Source organism: Mesitornis unicolor, unplaced genomic scaffold (assembly GCF_000695765.1).
Source record: "Mesitornis unicolor isolate BGI_N332 unplaced genomic scaffold, ASM69576v1 scaffold15650, whole genome shotgun sequence".
Classification (NCBI taxonomy): domain Eukaryota; kingdom Metazoa; phylum Chordata; class Aves; order Mesitornithiformes; family Mesitornithidae; genus Mesitornis; species Mesitornis unicolor.
The window spans coordinates 66776-86147 of record NW_010159095.1 but is presented as its reverse complement, the minus strand read 5'-3'; the positions used below and the strand labels follow the sequence as shown (position 1 = coordinate 86147).

The 19372-nt window shown below is 37.0% G+C and overlaps 1 protein-coding gene across 1 annotated transcript in view; it reads right to left on the bottom strand.

Annotated features, from left to right (window-relative positions):
• Window positions 1-19372, bottom strand: part of LOC104541525 (nesprin-1-like) — a gene marked incomplete at its 3' end in the record, with an annotated part of 37314 nt that overhangs the window by 17221 nt on the left and 721 nt on the right. The window contains exons 2-7 of the mRNA XM_010185607.1: window positions 18071-18154; window positions 14131-14223; window positions 12286-12464; window positions 10084-10280; window positions 9833-9942; window positions 4763-4810 (exon numbers count right to left, since the gene is read on the bottom strand). Of these exons, the coding sequence (XP_010183909.1) occupies window positions 4763-4810; window positions 9833-9942; window positions 10084-10280; window positions 12286-12464; window positions 14131-14223; window positions 18071-18154 (711 nt within the window). The remainder of the gene's footprint in view (window positions 1-4762; window positions 4811-9832; window positions 9943-10083; window positions 10281-12285; window positions 12465-14130; window positions 14224-18070; window positions 18155-19372) is intronic.

The window sequence follows — 19372 nt, the reverse complement described above, 5'->3', positions numbered from 1 at the left end:
TTATTAGTAGAGGTGTCAGATATAGTTCAGAAATTAACATCTCTCTAGCAAGTCCAGGTCATTAGTTGTAGTGAAAGCAAATGGAACAACTGGGCCCAATTCTCTCATTGCTTAACTCCATACAGTCTAACTGAAAAGTGCTTTCTGAGTATGAGAGAACTCAGCATCTAGACCTGAGTCTTACCGTGGTGAAGTCATGACAATTTGGGACATTGCAGTGTCAGAGATACTACTTGCAGTGCTTATCTGATGTTAAACTAACAAAAAGTCCTCAACAGCTAATTTTATTCTTCCACATATTTGCAGTCAATTTCCAGTAAAAGTTAATTGAGCTGAGGCAGAAGAGGATTTTATCATCTTTTACCACCGTTTCATTATTTAGTCTACTATTGCTGAAAAAAAAAAGTTATTTTCTGAGTGACTTCAGGGAAATCCTTGACATCAAGCTCCAAGTTCAGAAGTTGGCAAAATTTTTCAATAGAGAATGTTTTAACAAGGAAATGAAAAGAAAGAAAAAACAATTGTATTCAGTTTCTTTTCTTTCCATGCCATTTTATGGCTTTGAAGAACAGCGTATTTGTTTTACAGTTTTGCTTTAACACTTCAGTCTGTCATGGTACTGATGCTTTGCAAGGCTAAAAGGTTCTCTGCAGAATTCAGTGACCAGGCAGTGAATAGATAAATACTAACAGGAAATCTCAGGTCTGTGAGCATGATACATGAGAAGATTAGCAAACAACAGAAAGTTTTTTTTGTGCACTGTGTAAGCAGGTTAATCAAGTAGGATACAAGTGTCCATCTGAGATGTCCAACCAATGAACCCTATGTGCTGGCTGTTAATCAGAAGATACTCTTTGAAACCAAAGAAGCTGTATTACTGTAAAATTTGTCAGAAACAGATCTATTACAGCAAACAAGTGCAACACCACATCATGTAAGTTAATCACTCAAAATGAGTGATTAAATTGCAAGCATTACATGAGAGAATAAATCTGGACCACTGACTGTATTTAAGAAACAACATACTTTCTTTTAAGAAAAGTTCCTAACTTGGGAAAGGAGCCAATTATGGTTAATTTACTTGAAAGCTGCCTCAAATATGTAAAACAAAACTTCCCTTAATAAAGTGCAGATCTATTGCTTCATTTCAGCTGAGGAAAGGACAGTTATGCAAGAAACCCCTCTTTCATGTATTACTACTAATCCTCTTACTGATCCTCTACTCAAAACTGCAGTAGTGGTTGGACAGAATTTGCACAACAGATTGTGCAAACATCACAGGTTCTATATCTGTTAACTCTCTAGGTAAATACTTAGCTGGGTAGCTGCAGAAAGGTGAACAAGATATTAGAGCAGATGTACTGGAATAAAATTCACTGTAGTTCATGCTCCAGTCTTTGGACATTTGCTGAAAAGTTGGTACCCAAGAAACAGTAAAGACCACACGTGACACTTCCCTGCTCCAAATATGTATAGTGCTGGGATTTCCTTGACTGCACATAGTGTCTCAAGAAGCCAAAACTCCTAGTGCTTCCAACTTCTCAAATCATTTAAATATAGAGAAGGAGAATAAAATTTCTACTCTTGTGGCCTGATAGTTGGCTGTTTGTATGGAAAACCAAGATTCTTTGAGATAAACAGCAAAGCCAGGACTACTGCCCTATAAGCAAAAGAATATAAGAGGAGAGAATTCTTAACTCATTCAGCCATCAAAAAAAGAATTTGGGTATTAAATGCACTCCATTTTTTTGGAAGTTACAACTTCAGCAATACTGTTGAGATCTCTGTTAGTAATTAGCTGTCAGCTCCTTAAAGGCAACACTGAACTATGCATCTTAATGGATTGAAAGACTTATAACAATCCTACTAACTGAAACTGTAAGTAAGACACTCTTTAAGTTAGGAAGAGAATAAATGTGTCACAATGGTGTGTATTTTACTTTTAGTTCACACTATAGATTCAATTTTGTAAAACACTGGCTTTTATTCCTCTTTGGTTCATGTTCTTACTGCTGAGAAGCACCTCCTTAAGGTAAGTCTTTCCAACAAGAGCATCTGTGTGGCTGCAACTGTTCATACAGCAATGTGAACAAAATAGGTATTTTGCAAGATTCCTGTCAACGTAGCTTCAAAATTTAATAATGGCTACAATTGGGTCTGACCAAATCTTTTTGAAAAAGACTATCACAAGGACCAACAACTCTTAAATCACATACCGTTTCTCTGACAAAGTGAAAAGATAAAGCTAATGGGTGGCACTGACTCTTCTGCAATTCTTTCTTTTCTATTTAGTTAAGACAATTTTTTGTTTACTTTGTTTAATTGTAGAAGAGGTAGATGTTTCAGTAACTGCCTAACACAGCGCTGTTAAAGACATTGTGCAACAAGGTATGATAAGCATTTTATTTATATATTCATACATTTTCACAGGTTTCCGGTTCAGTGCATCACTTATCACCTGCAAACTTGGTCCTGTGGTCCTTGGTTGATACAAAAGCCTCAATTTGGGTAAGACGTAAAAGATTCACCTTAGACGACAAAGCACCTGTCACCAACACCCCTCAGGTTTAATGAGCTACGATTCTTAAAACAAGACTTTCATCAGTGCCTAGTGGCTCTTACACTTCGTAAAAAATATCAAAAGGATATTCTTACAGATATGTAAACCATTTTCTAAAGCCCATACATCTGAAGTAGCATACAGATCAGAACATAAACCATCAAATAAAAGTTATGTATAACCATTTGTGCTTTTCCCAGTATGAGGATTACTGATCTCTGATCACATTTCAGTTTATCTAAGCCACTACAACTTACTTTCTGCATGCTATTTCCAAACAGCATTTAAAGTATTAATTTATCCTGACACCATTCCATGAATATTCACTGATTTGCAGAGTTTAACAGAACTGGAGCATTCAACTGCCAAAGAACATCAAAGAAGGTAATTAGAGAAAAGTGTTTGTGAATTCAATATGATATGGGGGTACAATTTAAATTTACAAAGAAAGTTTTCATCCTAGACTCAAAGTCAAAACATTATTTTATTAACTGATATGCCAGAGTTAATATAACATAATACAGAATACTTCGGTGTTTGAAGAACTAAAAATATGCATCTGTGTTTCATATGAAATTTAATTATGGACTGGAAAAGGAGTACTTTGTTGGGTTCTCTAATATGTCATTATACACCAGGTGAAGCATTCAAATTCTCAGGCACAGGCAGACTTTTAAAATACGAACTTTTACATTAAAAAAAATTAAGTCACCTGCTTTTCAGGGATGTTGAACTATTGCATTGCCTGTATGCTAAGAAAATCAAGTCCCTTTAAAAATGTGTTTACAGGAGTTCAATTAATTATGCCTTTCCTTTTGCAAACTCTGGCTTACATATATGTGTTACTGGATGTGTATGTGTATATGTGTTCCTGAAACACGTTCACTGACAACAGTATCACAGATGCATGGTAAATGCTGAGCCAAGCATCACCAGGGATGAGCTATTAATGTCCAAATGTAAAATTAGACAGTAAAGCACGAGAAGAGCTCAGAAAGTTATTTTTGCAGTTGCTGCTCATGAAATTTCTCTTACATTGGGGAACTCTGCTGGCATAAAAATGCTGGAAGTGACAGGATTGTATTCTTAATTACTTGCTTGTCAGAGCACATGAAAAGAAGGACTTTACATCAGAAATACTTTGAATGAGTGTGCTTCCTCTATAGTTAAATTTATACCAAGATAAAGAAACTGACTAAGATTTCACTATTTCAAAACTTCACTAGCTGAAGCAGCAATGCACTGGGGCTGTGTAAGGTTAAGAATGTACAACAAGGTCCCAGTAAAGCTGTCTAAATTTGCTTGAATAGATTGAGAAGATGGGAATAATCCTGCTATCAGTAATAAACTTCAACAGATATCACTAGTTACATATACATAATACAAGATGAACTCTTGATCATACTTACTTGAAAATAACCTATTGCTTTTATATTTAAAAAAACCCCACAACCAACCAAAACCAAACAAAAATCACACACAAAAATGAGTGTGGAACCAAGGTAATTAACTGCATCAGGTCAAACTATAAACACTATTGACTGACTGCAGTGACACCTGTTATTTGTTTCATAATATATTCATTTCTGTAGTATCACCTCTGAATGTTAATTTCAAATACTCTGTGTTAGATTTCTGAACTTCTCTCTGTTAACACTAGAAAATTATAAATACCTAAGTGTCCAAGATGATTAAAAAAGTATATTTTTATAAACATCACGATTTACGTGAAAAAGGAGCAGTGAATACATGCAATTACACATGAATTCTCTCTCCTTCCAATACACAGTCTACACACAACACTTACACAATCACATTTACAATCTAATATCTACTCTATATACCTAAAGACATACAAAAATAGCCACCAAAAATGAGTTTAGATGAGTAGAAACATCTATACTATACACCTATCCTTAAGAATACCAAAAGCATAGGAAAGTTGACTTGCTTTTCTATAATATTCTTGTGAAATTATTTGCAAAATTAAGCATTAAGCTTGTGTAAGCATTACAGCTTGTGTAAGAAGGTAAACTTAGACTTATTATGTTCATCTGTTTGCTCTTTTGGAAAGATATACCAATGCAAACCAATGTACATAGAGACACCCAAAATCTAAAGTCAAATAAGTGCAGGATAAAAACAGATAACAAGCATGAGAGGTCCAATTCAAGCAATTATGCTGGAGCATATTACCCTTACCTTAAATTTCATAAAAGAAATGACAAAAGTTGGAATTGCTTGAAGTTCCTAGCAATATGAAACAAATAGGAAAACAAGAAGGAAAAAAAAAGAAGCAAACAAAATAAACAAAATAAAGCAAAGCAGGCAGAAAGTCCAGAGAGAACAACAAAAGAGCCACACATGCAAGAATACGAGATGTACTTAAATATTATCAAGTTCATGTGTCTGTATCATATCAAGTGAAGTAGTTTTTATATAAGATCTGATTTCCGGATTACTGGTCACTACATGATTTATTTTATCTGGAAAAAACAGTTACTTACCTTAGAGTAACTGTGATTGATTGAGATGTGTTGACTACACAAGTTCACCTATGTGCATACCCAATCCATGCATGAAATATTAGATCCCTTTTAATTCTAGAAATGGACATGCAAATAGTTGTCCCTCTGACTACAAATAAGGGATCTTTATTCCACTTCTTCCAGTGCAAGTTCTTTATAAACTGAGCATTGAAGCAGGAGTTAAGATGAATAGGAATTTGTGTGGACAATACATCTTGAGGAAACACAGTGGTAGCTGATTTGGCTGGAGTGCAGGGGATGTTAGAAATACGCACCCTCCCCATCAAAAACCACCCAGACACACTCCACTCAAAAGTAGGATTCTTCTAACTAAATGTAGGCATCTGCAATTGAGACAGTCACTCTTCCAGTTCTTCTTGACAGATAGAAATAAACAGTTGCATCTAGCAGCTACCACCCAACTCATCTCATTCTACAGTAGGTGCTTAACACAGGTCAGATGTAACACACCTTAAAAGTGCTTAGTTTTAGAAAACAAAAAATTAAGAGCACCCCAGGCATTTAAAGGATAAGAGTTTTGCAAGGTTATGTCTCCAAGTACCTGGATTCTACCATTCTGTAATACATGTTTCCTTGCACTAGACTTCAGAGGGAAGAGAGAAAAGCTAAGAATAGGGGGATTATACTGGTCACAAAAATATAAAGCATTTCTGGATTTCTTTTTAATCAATTGCCAACACTTCACCTATCATTACCTAAGGGAAGGAGTCATCAGAGGCAGTATTAACTCTGTTGAAATGCTATGCAACACTAACTTCCAGAAGACAAGTTTATTTAGGACAGCATCTTAAGAAAGATGCCATCTGGAAAAGTGTCTCTCTCATTCATTATAGCTAGAGTGTAAGTACCTAGCTTTTAGATTCTGAAAGATGGATAAATCCTGTTCTAAATAACTAAACAAATAATGCAAAATTCCTAAGGAAAGCTTTATGATGGACATGGATACTTCAGGTCAGCAAGAGGGAAGAAAGAGGCAATAGATACTGTCCTATCTTGCACTGTTACCTATGGTGATCACAAGGGCATCCAATTCCCTTAAACAGTTTCCACAAAACACAAAAGGACTATTTTAAAATTAACTGATCTTACACATTTGGTCTGAACTTGCATATGGTTGTATACCTACAGCAGAACCTGCGGATAACATTTCTTGAGAAAGAATAAACCGATTTTTAATCTAAAAGGATTATATAGTCACAAAAATATCTTGTATCTAATTCACTCGTGCACTGAGAATAGAAGTATTCTCTCTCCTTTAGATTTTTTCCAGTTAATTAATTTAACAAGGTGGATATCAGAATAACCATGGCTACAAAAAGAGGTTAAAAATGCACTTACATGGCTTGCGTGGTCAAGAAAGTCAGTTGCCATGTTATGATTACAAGAAATTACTTCCATTAAACAAGATCTCCATTAAATTTGCAAAGCAGTAAGTTAATTAATGCTTCTGTAACTACTAATGAAAATAGTTCCTGCTCTTATAAGCAGAATCCACTTTTCTAATTTTTTAAAGGAATTTTAATCTCCATTCTTGTATGATGCCATTTAGAAAAGAGGATTCCTCTTGCATTCCAAGAAGACCTCTACTGTTGCTCTTTCATTTTTAAAAAACTTAAAATACATCAACTATGGTCTTAAATGTTATCACAGAATTGCAGAATCACAAAGTGGTTGAGGTTGAAAGGGACCTCTGGAGGTGACTTGCTCCAAAACCCCTGCTTAAGCAGGGCTACCTACAGAAAGTGGCCCAGGATGATACCCAGATGGATTTTGAATACCTCCAAGGATGAAGACACCTCTCTGGCCAACCTGTCCCAGTGCTCAGTCACCCTCACAGTGAAAAAGTGCTTCCTAATGTTCAGAGGGAACCCCCTGGATTTCAATTTGTGCCCATTGCCTCTGGTGCTGTTACCGGGCACCACTGAGAGGAGCCCGGCTCCATCCTCATTGCACCCTCCCATCAGGTATTTACACACATTGATAAGATCCTCCTGAGCCTTGTCTTCTCCAGGCTAAATCACCCCAGCTCTCCCAGGCTTTCCTCATAGAAGAGATGCTCCAGTCCCTTCACCATCCTTGGCCTCTTGTTGGACACTCTTTAATGTGTCTAGGAATTCTGTATTGAGGATCCCCGAGCTGCAGACAGTGCTCCAAGTGTGTACTCACCAGCTGGCAACCTCCCTTGACCTGCTGGCAACACATCAAATTGGATTTGCTGGTGTGATAGCCTGACTCAACTTGGTTATTTAAATGATCCTTTGCCTGATTTTCTCCAACCCATATGCAATTAAGAATTTGGGCTAAAAGATGTGAAAACATTCGGTAAAAAACCTCTACAAGATATTTGGTTATGAAGCATTCAATTAAGATTTTTTTTCCATTTCCCCTTCATAGACTGTATAAATATGCAATGCAATACGTATATCTGTGTATCTTTAAACTGCTTTGTTGGATTTTCAGCACTAGAATCTCTCCATAAGTGTCATGTACTATGAATGACACTTATTTTGCCAACGATTATCTGGATATCTTGTTTCGTCCAGGTATCCTGCAGTCAACAGGATCAGCTGCATTAACAGCTGGGTTCTTTCCTCCTCCCCTCCAGAATCGTGTCAACTAAGGTATTAACATTTGTTGCAATTTTTATATGATAGTCTGCCAAACCTATCAAGATTTTTCTGAGAACAGATCAAATATCTTAAAACGCAAGTTAAATGAGAAATTTGATTATCTGTTTTCTCCCTGAAAAGTCATAAGCAGCTGAGTACAAGATAAGTTTCTCTCCATGATATATGACAGAAATACAGAAGTTTAGAGTAATAAAAGATGAAAGTGTGCCAAATGTTTAGCCATTTCAGAGCTGATATCTACACAGTCCCAAATAGGTGGAAGCATTTTGCTGGTTTTTCTATGTATTTCACTGCTTCAGGGCCAGTGATTACCTGGGGTCCTGAACTTCCTGTGTACTGCTTACTGGCCTGGATCCATCATTTTGTACCATGACCAGAGGCAAGGGAATTGGAAGATGGTGGACAGGACTAGGGAGTGAGGTATGCAGTGGACTTAGATGCCTGATAGGGATAAGAATTTCTCCAGATATGGATTAGCAGAATTTGTATCAGAAAAAATTGAGGGGCCCACTGCAACTCTTGACTGGAGACTCCACTGGAGAAGTGGAGTTTGCCTCAAACTGCCAGGCACTCCACCAGGGGTGTAAGAAGGAGTATAGTTCTTCCTCAAGGAAATGAAGAATGCTGAAAATAGAAATTTAGTGCATTGTCAAACTCTTACTTAAAGTCTGGGACTTACTGATTCCTGAAGTGTGACATGCAGGGGACCAGCAGTTCTACCAAAACTGACCTTGATTGCTACTGGAATATCTTAGTGATATCTAGGAAGAGGAAATGACCTTGAACTAAGCACATCAAACCGATGTATTTGTGTTGTTTCACTTCCTAGAAATTCACTGGGAATTCTGGAGGCAACTCAGTAGTTTCCTTTTCACAGCTCATGTGCTATCATCTCTGTGGGTAAAGCCAGAGACAGGCAGAGCATGGAGTGGCTGAGTCCTGCATTCTCCTGCATTGCCTCTCCATAAGGCTCAGGAGAAGGTGGTGAGGCTGTTCCTTAAAATCCAGCCCCAGCACAGGTAGCAGACGTGGCTGAGGCTGTTAGCAGCAGAAACTGCATTGTGTACAATGGTATGGAGATGACAGGACTGCCTTAGCCTGCCACAGGCCACGGCATGAGGCATCAGTGCTCACTCCCTCTACTTCAGCGGCTCCATTGCTCAGTGGGATGCTGTGGCATTGGCACACGTATATCCTCAGACCAATGTTGCAGCAAGGGAAATGAAAAATTTCAGTGCTCTGGCACTGGAATCATACAGCAAAGCTGCAGCTGCCCCTAGCCATGCACAGCCATAAAGAAGAAGATTCACTCATTTCAAAGCTCTTCTACAGCCCTATAGGGAATACAAAGAAACACAGATAAAATGTGCTTCCTCTTTCTCTCTTGCTGGGGCTGAGCAGATTGTCTCAGCAGTGTTTCCTACGTTTGCCATGAAGAAAGAAAATTATCAGGATTAGGAAGTGAGTCATGATCACCTGGCATCACTGAGTATAGCCATTCTAGTGCAATGCAGTGCACTACAGCATACACAAAACAACAAAGAAAACACCATGACTGAAAACAATTCCTTAGAGCAAACAGTCCAACATCATTATGTAATAGAAAGAAACCTGTGTCAACGTTGCAACTGCCTCCCACACCTAAAAGCCTAAAGACTGTATGTACCTAAGCAACCTCTTGGGACTGTTCTTGTTCTTATCCAGAAATCAAGTGCGACAGAAACAGAAGTGAGAGCTTCAAGTAACAAATTATTGCAATCTCATTGGTGTTATGCTTGGAAACCTATCAGGGAACTTTTAGGATCCATTGGTTTGCTACTATCTACAATAACTGTTTGTGTTCTTTTTGGCTGCTACTGCTGAAAACAGGAAAACCTCTGCAGGATCACCATTCTATATTCTCCACCTACTAGCAAAAGTCTGCAACAGTGATTCCTTTATTCTCAGTTAATCTTTCCCAGTTTTCTTATTTTGCTTGCTTTTCACTTGAACTGCACATCAAAAGGAAACATAATGAACTATAACAGAGCTATAAAATGTATTAATAAAATCCCCCACATGATAAATGGATATATTATGCAAGAGAAACTTACATCATTCTCCTGCACATCAGTCACTGTATGATGAGGATCAGGATAGTACTTCAAAAACTGGGCTACATAGGTCATGACAGACTTTTCATCTGGCTTGTCAACATCCACATCTAGACAAGTATAGAACAGAGTAAATTAATTTTTAGCTGCATGGCAAAAAATGCTGCTTAAATGTCTAAACATTATGAATTAGCACATCTGATTTAACCCATGTGAGTAGTTCAAACTTTTTTCAACAATGCATGAGGTACCTTCTGGATCAAGTAGCCTTGGAATTCCTAGTTCTGCTTCTGCGAGTGTGAAGGCTTCTTCCAGGTTTTCTTTATTTGATCTTTCCCTCACTTTCTCCATGTCCACTAAATCTGGGCGGATGGCGTGAATAACAGAATGAAACGCAACACCACTCCTCCAACTTTGTCCAAAATCTTTGATTTCGATTCCAACTTGCCTAGAGAATATGAAAGAAAAAAAAAGTGATTTGTAACAATATCAAGACTAGATGAAACTGGGGAGGAGATAGGATGTTTCACTCGGAGGCTACACATCATTAAATCAAAACCACCTCTTGGTTCCTGCAGTGCTAATCAGGTCAACTACAGCTCCATCCATCCACTGCATAAATTTATTTCCGCCTATGAATATCCAAGAGGCTTTTCTCATATGCATACTATATTTGTCTCCAGTGGGCTTTCTAATGGCAATTAGCAAATGGTATTTCGAACAAATGACACGTGCTAAAGTTCTTATGGTTCTCGTATGACACACACAGATGGTGGATGTATGCAGCTACATTCACTATTTTCTCCCTAAATATAAAGCACTACATATCTCTCTCTATTATAACTACTGCAGTTCAGTTAGGTACATCAGTATCATAACAAAAACGAAAGTAGCCTGCATTAATCTATTATCTTTTAAAATGAAAACACAAACTGCAAAATCACTGCTATTCATGTGAAAATGTAATACACAGATTTCTTTATATTCTTATCAAAAGCATGAGAGATACTATAATTTCATACACCTAGAACACTTACATGTTCACTAAAAAATAAAAACAAATGTTCAAGAAACAGCAGTATACAATGAGAAAGTAATTAGAACTGAATCACACTTCTGACTGCTTATTTTAAAAATCATTCTGAATGGTATGGTGGTGCACAGCCTACAAGACTGCTTTTTACTTTGGGTATGCAACCTTTCTTTAAGGACACAGACACTAAGATCGTCTTGCCATTAGGAGGTTCAGAGCAATAGTAACTCTGAATGAAGACTTCATTCAAAGCTCACAGTGAGCAGTGAAAGAGCACTTTCACTGACTCTAATGAGCCAGCTCTTCCAAATTATAATGCGAACCAGGGGCTAGGCAATGTGTGCCGTCCTTCCTCTCAGCTTCTTTCAACACATTTCTCCTACTCTTCCCCATAATGTTGAGTTTCATTTATGAACCTCCGTGTTTGTATTTTCTTTGTTTACCTGTCTGGAAATTGCAGCTGACCACTTTCAATCGCCTGTCTCTTACTGACAAACAGTGTAATAGAGAGAGTGCCAAATTAGACTGTACTGCACTATAAACTGTACTATAAACTACTGTATTCTACTTTTTTATGGGAGAATTGGAAAAACTCTGTATCTTTACAATTATATTTCTTTTCTCTGAGGCACCATTCCATAAGTAACCATTTCACCTCCACATTCTGCACATGATTGATCTCTTCAAATAACAGAGATTCCTTAATTTGAACAAATAAATAAACTTTATTCTTCTACATCTTTGATTTTTGTTTTCTTATTGTGGAAACCATCGGACTACTATCATACCTTTGATCTAATTTCTGCTTTTTTCATGTCTTTTTGGAAGCAGAGTAAATGTGGGATAATTACACCAAATAAAGGAGAAGATTCTTTAACAAGAGACAGCAAGAAATAGCTCCAAAAAAACTGAGATTAAAAAGAATTAAAATTCAGGGCAAATTTTGTAGTAATATGTCTTTTGTATCACAGAACTGCAGAAGGATACTCACAATTTTTCATCACATGCCTTTCAACAGCAAGTGCCAAAATTTAGTGCTCACACAAGCTCTGTCACTGAGGAATGCTAAGTCAGTGTGGGACTTGCATTGTCACATCTAGTGTTTTGGCAGCAGGACTCGTACATTGTCATTCAGACATCTAATTCCCCTTCCAGTTCCCCATTCTGTCAAAGATAATTCCTTTCATTATTCAGAGACTATAAAATGTGATTGCTTGCAAAATTAATGCAAGCTCTTATTTATTACTTGCTTCTTATATGGTGGTAACATTTAGCAGCCTTGGTTCACAAAAAGAACATGATCACAGGGAGGTGCTATATAAATACACAGCAAAAGGACAATCCCTGACCAAGAGATTTTAGAATCTGAAGTAAATTTTACCCTTAAGATACAAATTCAGTTAATTTGTAGGTTACTTACTTGGCTGCTGTGTACTGTATCCATTTTAACAAAGCCTTCTTGGCACTTCCTTGGATCTTGGTTACCACCTTCCGTTTGCTTGGGGGACTCGCAGTTTCTGAACTGACAACACTCTCCACAGAAGAAGCGCTGCTTGACAACGACTGCAGCTGTGGGAGGTTGCTGGTAAGCTCTTCAATCTGTGGGGAAGAAAACTTTTAATGTACTGTTGGTAGATAATCTTCTTCATTCTCGCCAGTTTCTTAAATAATTTCCTAATACCATTAACAAATTAAAGTTGGGCAAAAGCTATGATTAATGTGCTGCGTTTTATTTAACTGTACACTAAAGTAGCTTCAAAAATGTTAATGTATGTGCCCAGAAGATGGTCTTAATTTCAGAAATACAGGACATCTAGTAATCACTGACTTTTTTGACACCCTACAGCTAGAACAACATGCAAGTGTGTCATGTTACCTAGTATGAAAAATTATAATTTAAATAGGACACAATGGCTCACACTTATCTTGAGTTCAAATTATAAAACAATCCACTAATTTCAGAGGAGCTTCATTCATTCTAAAGAATAGAAGTGACCACGATGATCTCATCTGTGAAGTTCTTTATTTACCATTCTACTGTTTTGGCACTAATTCAATTGCAGCTTTGCTCAGAGGTACCTTGTGAAGGAATACTGAACATACTGCAGGCAAAGTGCATTGGCAGTGCTTGCCAAGGGCGTATGACAGTTATTCGCATCATGCCTTTTATAAAATGAAAATCATTAACTTGACTTCTTTAAGAACATTAAGTTGACTAACAATGTGGTTCTCAGAAGACGCTGCAAGACTCTCTGTCTATGCTGTCTACTTAAAAAAGGTTTGTCACATCACAGAATGAGTCTGCCACAATGAGAACCACAGTTAGCATGGATTTCTGCTTTCATTCAGGTTAAAATGATGTATCTGCCTGTGACAACTACAGAAAAGCTAAAAAAAAAAAATCACACAAGTAAAACTAATGCAGAGGACTAGAGTTTCAGTGACTCTGAGAAGCATTATTTTCCCCATTCATTCAATGAGCTATATATTAAAATAACAATGTTAGTATCATTCTGTCTAACTTTTCTGAAAAGGAGATCTGAACTATTGAGGCATCACACTGGTTGGTGCTTAGGATCAGCAACCTTGAGACATGAAATCTAAGTCACAAGAGAACCAAAGCCAAAGAGCTCATGAAGAAGAGTTAAAAAATCAGTTGTTTTTTAATTGTTGAGCAGTGACTCATTTTGTTAACTCATATGGACAGAATTTAGAAAGCCATTTTTCGCTCCCACCTAACTTCAGCAGAAGGCAAATGATTTTTTCTCTACAAATTCAACCCCCTCTCCATCTACAGAATTCACAGCTAAATTTTGTCCTTGCAAATATTTGTATCTCCCAATGAAATCAGCATGTCTACATGCATTGTTTGAAAATAATGACTATCTGACATCAAATGCACTGGAATTAAGACATGCAGCACAATCAACACTGAGGCTGCTAAAGGTACTTGTACCAAGAATCCACAATTCTATTTTTTTTTTTGTTGCCATGTTGTATTCTTGAGAGAATGTGGAAGAATATGCTCCAGTGATGAAGAAATTCCATTCTAGGCCCAGACTAATCTATGCCAAAGACAAGTATCTAATTTTACTCAGTGTGAAGCACCCTTACTGTCAACTGTTGCTTTATTCAGGATCAGATCCTCGGCTAATTATAAAGTGACGCAGCTATAGTGAAAGACTGGAACTACACTGGTTCATATGAAATGATGATCTGAATCATTATTTGAGCAAGCTACACTGAAGTATAAAAAACATAGTACCTGAAAATATAAAATTATGGTCCACACCAAGCCAAGCACGATAGAAGGTCTACCATCAGCAATATCAGTTGAGTTTATGTTGACAAGTTTAATCTATATGGAAAAGAAAGCATGTGTTATTACCACGTACAAGGAATGATAACAATTATGAAATGCATTTCAAATAGGTTTTATATTTTTAATGCATTCTTGCAATCAAATAACAAGCTTCTTAATTAAAAATAACTGAATTGTGTAATTTTACTTTTTAGACAAGTACAGCTATTGGTAATGAAAGATTTTTTAAGACCATTGCATGCTATAATTTGTATAAAAATATTTTAATTCAAGTATAGGATTCAAGTTTAGGACAGGGAACTGCTGGAGAGAGTCCAGCGTAGGGCTACAAAGATGATCAAGGGAGTGGAGCATCTCCCTTATGAGGAGCGGCTGAGGGAGCTGGGTCTCTTTAGTTTGCAGAAGAGGAGACTGAGGGGAGACCTCATTCATGTTTATAAATATTTAAAGGGTGAGTGTCACGAGGATGGAGCCAGGCTCTTCTTGGTGACAAACAATGATAGGACAAGGGGTAATGGGCACAAGCTGGAACACAGGAGGTTCCACTTAAATTTGAGAAGAAAATTCTTCTCAGTGAGGGTAACAGAGCACTGGAACAGGCTGCCCAGAGAGGTTGTGGAGTCTCCTTCTCTGGAGACATTCAAAACCCGCCTGGACGCCTTCCTGTGCAACCTCATCTAGGTGTTCCTGCTCCGGCAGGGGGATTGGACTAGATGATCTTTTGAGGTCCCTTCCAATCCCTAACATTCTGTGATTCTGTATAAAGAACAATAAAAATTACATAGAATCATTGTACAAACCGGAGATCCTCTGTATATGGACTAGCATGAAAAGAAAAGTGAAAAACATGATAAAAAAATAAGATTTAACTGAGTAATTATCAGCTAAATGCACTAATTTAATTTTATAATGCAAAGAAAATAAATTTTTGGTACATATTACAAGAAAATTAATAAGGAAAGCAAATTAAATACGATGTAACAGATTTTAAGTGACACAGGGATTTCTTGCTATAGTTATAATAGATCTCACATGGAAAGAGAAAAGTGAGTTTAAAAATAAACAAGAAAAAGAAAAGGGAGGGAGAAAGCATAAAAGAAAGACAAGGGAGAAAAGAATTCTCCAGTAGAGAGCCTTTGACTGTAAAGTATATTACCACCATTGATTAAGGCTCCCTTGCAAGACAAACCTTACTACAGTTCTTTTAATATAAAAGAAGAGTTGGAAAAAAAAATCAGTTGTCCAAGGTCACATGCAGTTTTTCAACAGAAGTGGGAAAAGATTCCATGACTCTTAACTCCCAAATGCTAATCTATAGTCTGAATAAAGTATCACCCTAAAATACGCTCATATGATAAAAGGCAGTAAAGGATGGGATAAAGAGTATATAATAAGAAAATTAACAGGTAGATAATGCTCAAGGAAATGGAATACAACAGGTAGTATTACAAAATTAGCATATATGTTAATACTTATTTCTTTAGCAAAACTAAGAGTCTGCCATCAATCATGATATAAATATGAAGGGCTGCTAAAGTGTTCATGCACTGCAAGCTTGTACATGGACAAAGGTTATGGAAAAACCTTGGAGAATAGTTAAAAGAAGAGCAGGAGAATTACTTTAGATGACCTCATTTGTCTCCCCAAAACAGAGGAAAGACTGCAGTTCTCTGAATCAGCAGCGGGAAACCCACTAGATAACGTCAAGAGCAAACAAAAAATTGTTGTTCAGGATTGTAAAGCTCTTTTCAGAACTAAAATGCCACAGGCTGCTTGGGAAGAAGCCGAGGAGAAATCCCTACAGGTTTTATTTCCAACCTTCTCCACCAAAAGATCCCACAAAATTCTGGGAAAACTGACGTTACTTGCTTCCTTACCAATCTATAACGAAAATTTCTATTACCTACCTAAAGAAAAATATACCATGAGTCTCATTCTCTCAGCTGGACCAACTTCAACTTTCTATAAAGCAAGGCTCCTCTCATATGTATTATAGATCAAAAGATCTACAGGGACTCAGCTAAAGCTTCTGATTAGGCTACTGTTCACAGAAGCATAGCCTACGTAGTCTAGTTATAGCTTACTTTTGTCCTATATTCCATTAAAATGGATTTAAAACTACAAAATAAACTCTTCAGAGCCACAAAAAAACACTTTAGTCCATGATGGCGTCTGTTAACTGCCAGCTGCATTTTGCAGTGTTTCGACAGTAAAAATAGGAAATTGATTAAACGTGTTATAAACTTTACTTATAGGAGAGCCCAAGGAAGAAAGAGACCCTTTCAGTACTCCACAATGCCGCATACAACCCCTCATTTCCCTTCGTTCACCTTTAGGTAGACCAGGGCCTACACGCAACTTCTGAAGAGGCATTTGTTGTCTGAACAGCATCTCCACCTCCTCTAGAGGGAGAGGGTGACAGACTGGATAGACACAGCCTTCAGGCTGGATTCAACCACCTGCTAATGCACACCAGTCTACCTAACACACTGTGTATTTCCAACTTCCTCCAGAAGAAAACCTGGCATGTTGATACACTGTACATACAAAAATAACTAAGAAAAGTCAACACAAAAATACTCAGATAGCGCAAGCAAAACCATGGTACTCCATTTCTGGTGATCTATCTTGATCCTCAGCAAGGACAGTTAACTGGGTGCACTGCTATATAATTCCTGGGATCTAAGCTGGATTATTCAAAGTTCAGGTCCTCCACTACACTGTGACATGTAGACCAGGCAAGCAGCAGGATTTTTTACTCTTCACCTCAGCCTTGTCTTAGGTTATATAGGACTCACCAGAAAGCAGCCCTCTTTGTATCTAAGCCTCCAATCTCAGGCTGCATACGATAAGGTTTGCATTTTAACAAACTATACTACATAAATTATTGAAATTATTGAAATCATGAGCTAAAGCTGAATCTTGTTTTGGGAATATACTTGTCTCTGCTTTGGTTATGCATTTTTTATTAAAAAAAGTTCTCTTATAGATTTCTTTCTACAGCCGTCTGCTAGGATTGTTTCCCATGCAAGAAAAATATAATTAGGTCAAGATGCCATAGGGTTACAGAGAGGGAAAGAATGTCAAAACAACTCCTGGTGTACAGCACTGTGGAGACATAAAATTCATCAAGTGTTACATCTGCACAGAGAACAATTGAACAAAAACAGAGAAATTAGAAGAAAAAATATTTGTAATCTAATTAATAAAACAAATACAAGTCATTACAATATAAAGAGAAAATTGAGGAAAAAAAGGTAGAAGTAGACTGCTTTTATTTGATATTCATATCTAGATCCCATTGAGCTTTTAAGTTTTCTGCCTTTGTTAAATTTATAAAATATTTTGTTTCATTTCTAAAATGTCCACAGCACTGACTTTACCAGAATCAATCCAGGCATTAGTCTGAAGACCTGCCAAGCTAATAAGGGGTCACACTGTTTTAAATTTTCATGTCTGTACTTTCAGAGAGTAGAGTTTTGCTTGTACATCCTAGTGAAATCCATAAATCTATTCTTTTAATTATAAATGAATGCCTCCACTGAACTGAGTATCTTTGTTCTTTGCTGAGAACAGCAACAGGAAAGTAGGGAACATGAGGAACTGAAGAGCACATTAAAAAAATAGGAAGGAGATGATCCAAGGTGATTCTAATAAAAAAAAAAGCTTTACCCTATGCATTGCTACACATTAGTGTGGGCTCTTGACATTTTTTACTTTACAGCAGCTTTTAGGAACTCTATAGAAATTGAAGATTGTATACATAGCTCCAATTTTGGAGAATAAGAACAACTAGGGGGATACAAATCATACATTTAAGGAAAGAAAGAAAAAAAATAAGGAAAAATAGGGAAAAAACAGGACTAAGTCCTACCAAACCTACCCGTCTTCCTTCTAGAAACTTAAGAGCTGTGCCAATGTTGGCAACCCAGTGAATTCTCTTCAGCTGACGCCCCTGCTCACAAGGCTTAAAGAGAAAAAACAGTACAAACTTCAATTAGATTTATGACAAATTGCTTCAAAAAATGAAGTTCCACATTATTATAAATACCTATGTACATGAAGTGATTTACATGTTAAAATGTCATTTTTACAGTAAAACTGTATTTTTACATATACCAACAGAGAGGACCAACAGATATAGGGGACATAAATGTGACAGTTCTATTATAAAAAAGTTATAAGATGTCTTAATAACCTCAGGATGCAAGCTGTTGCCTTCAGCCCATAAACTTTTCTCAAATCAGAGAACTGCTTTTCTTATGTAAAATAAATGACTTCTCTTTTTACACACACACACACACATTTGAGAGAAGGCAACAATCTCTAAGTAAAAAATTTGTTTGCAAAGGAGAAGTCAAGGTGGCTGTCATTTTTAAAGATCAGCCTGCATTGAAGCCATTTTACCTAGAAAATTTTTATCCATTCTCTCTAGCACCTCATCAGTGATAAAAACCCCAGCTACCACAAATCCTCATTGAACAATGAATTTTCCTGAACTTCAGATATGTAGGCTAAAAAAAAGACAGAATTCTTTGAGTTACATCAAGAACGCAACCTAGGCTTCTAATGGGCTACAATGAAATGAATTTCCCCACTGAATCTTACATTGTAATGCAAATATACAACCAGTAAAATTTAAACTTGTGTTCCTAAAGTTACAAATGGATTTAACAAAGGCTTGCTCTAGATTCTGAAGTTCCTCTAAGTATCATATTCTGCTATACATGACCTTTAAATAAACCAGACTGTATTCTGTTTCTGTGATACCTCTTGTCTTTCACTAATGAATGTAGGCAGGATACAATCCAATGAAGGCCATCGTAACAGGTGCCATCATTAAAATTCTTTCTCTGTTTTACTACTTCTATTTTGCCACAAGAGGGAGACTTTCTGTCTTACACGAATAGAAACAGATATATTTCAACAGAGCAGAAACACACTTGCAAGTATAGCTATTTTCCCATCTTACAGTAAAATCACTCTTGCTGTCTGAATTACTACCTAATTTTAGGTGTCACCTGCAATCAAAGCAGAGGTGAAATATGAAAAAAGGGGCAAAAGTGTGGCACTTGCAAATTGCCTGCATGTGAAGAAACAGGTAATGTCTGAACCCTAGAGCAAGCCAAACGATGGCCTGTTCCTCTACTCTTTCAGATGGTGCCACCCAATCTGTGAGATGCTT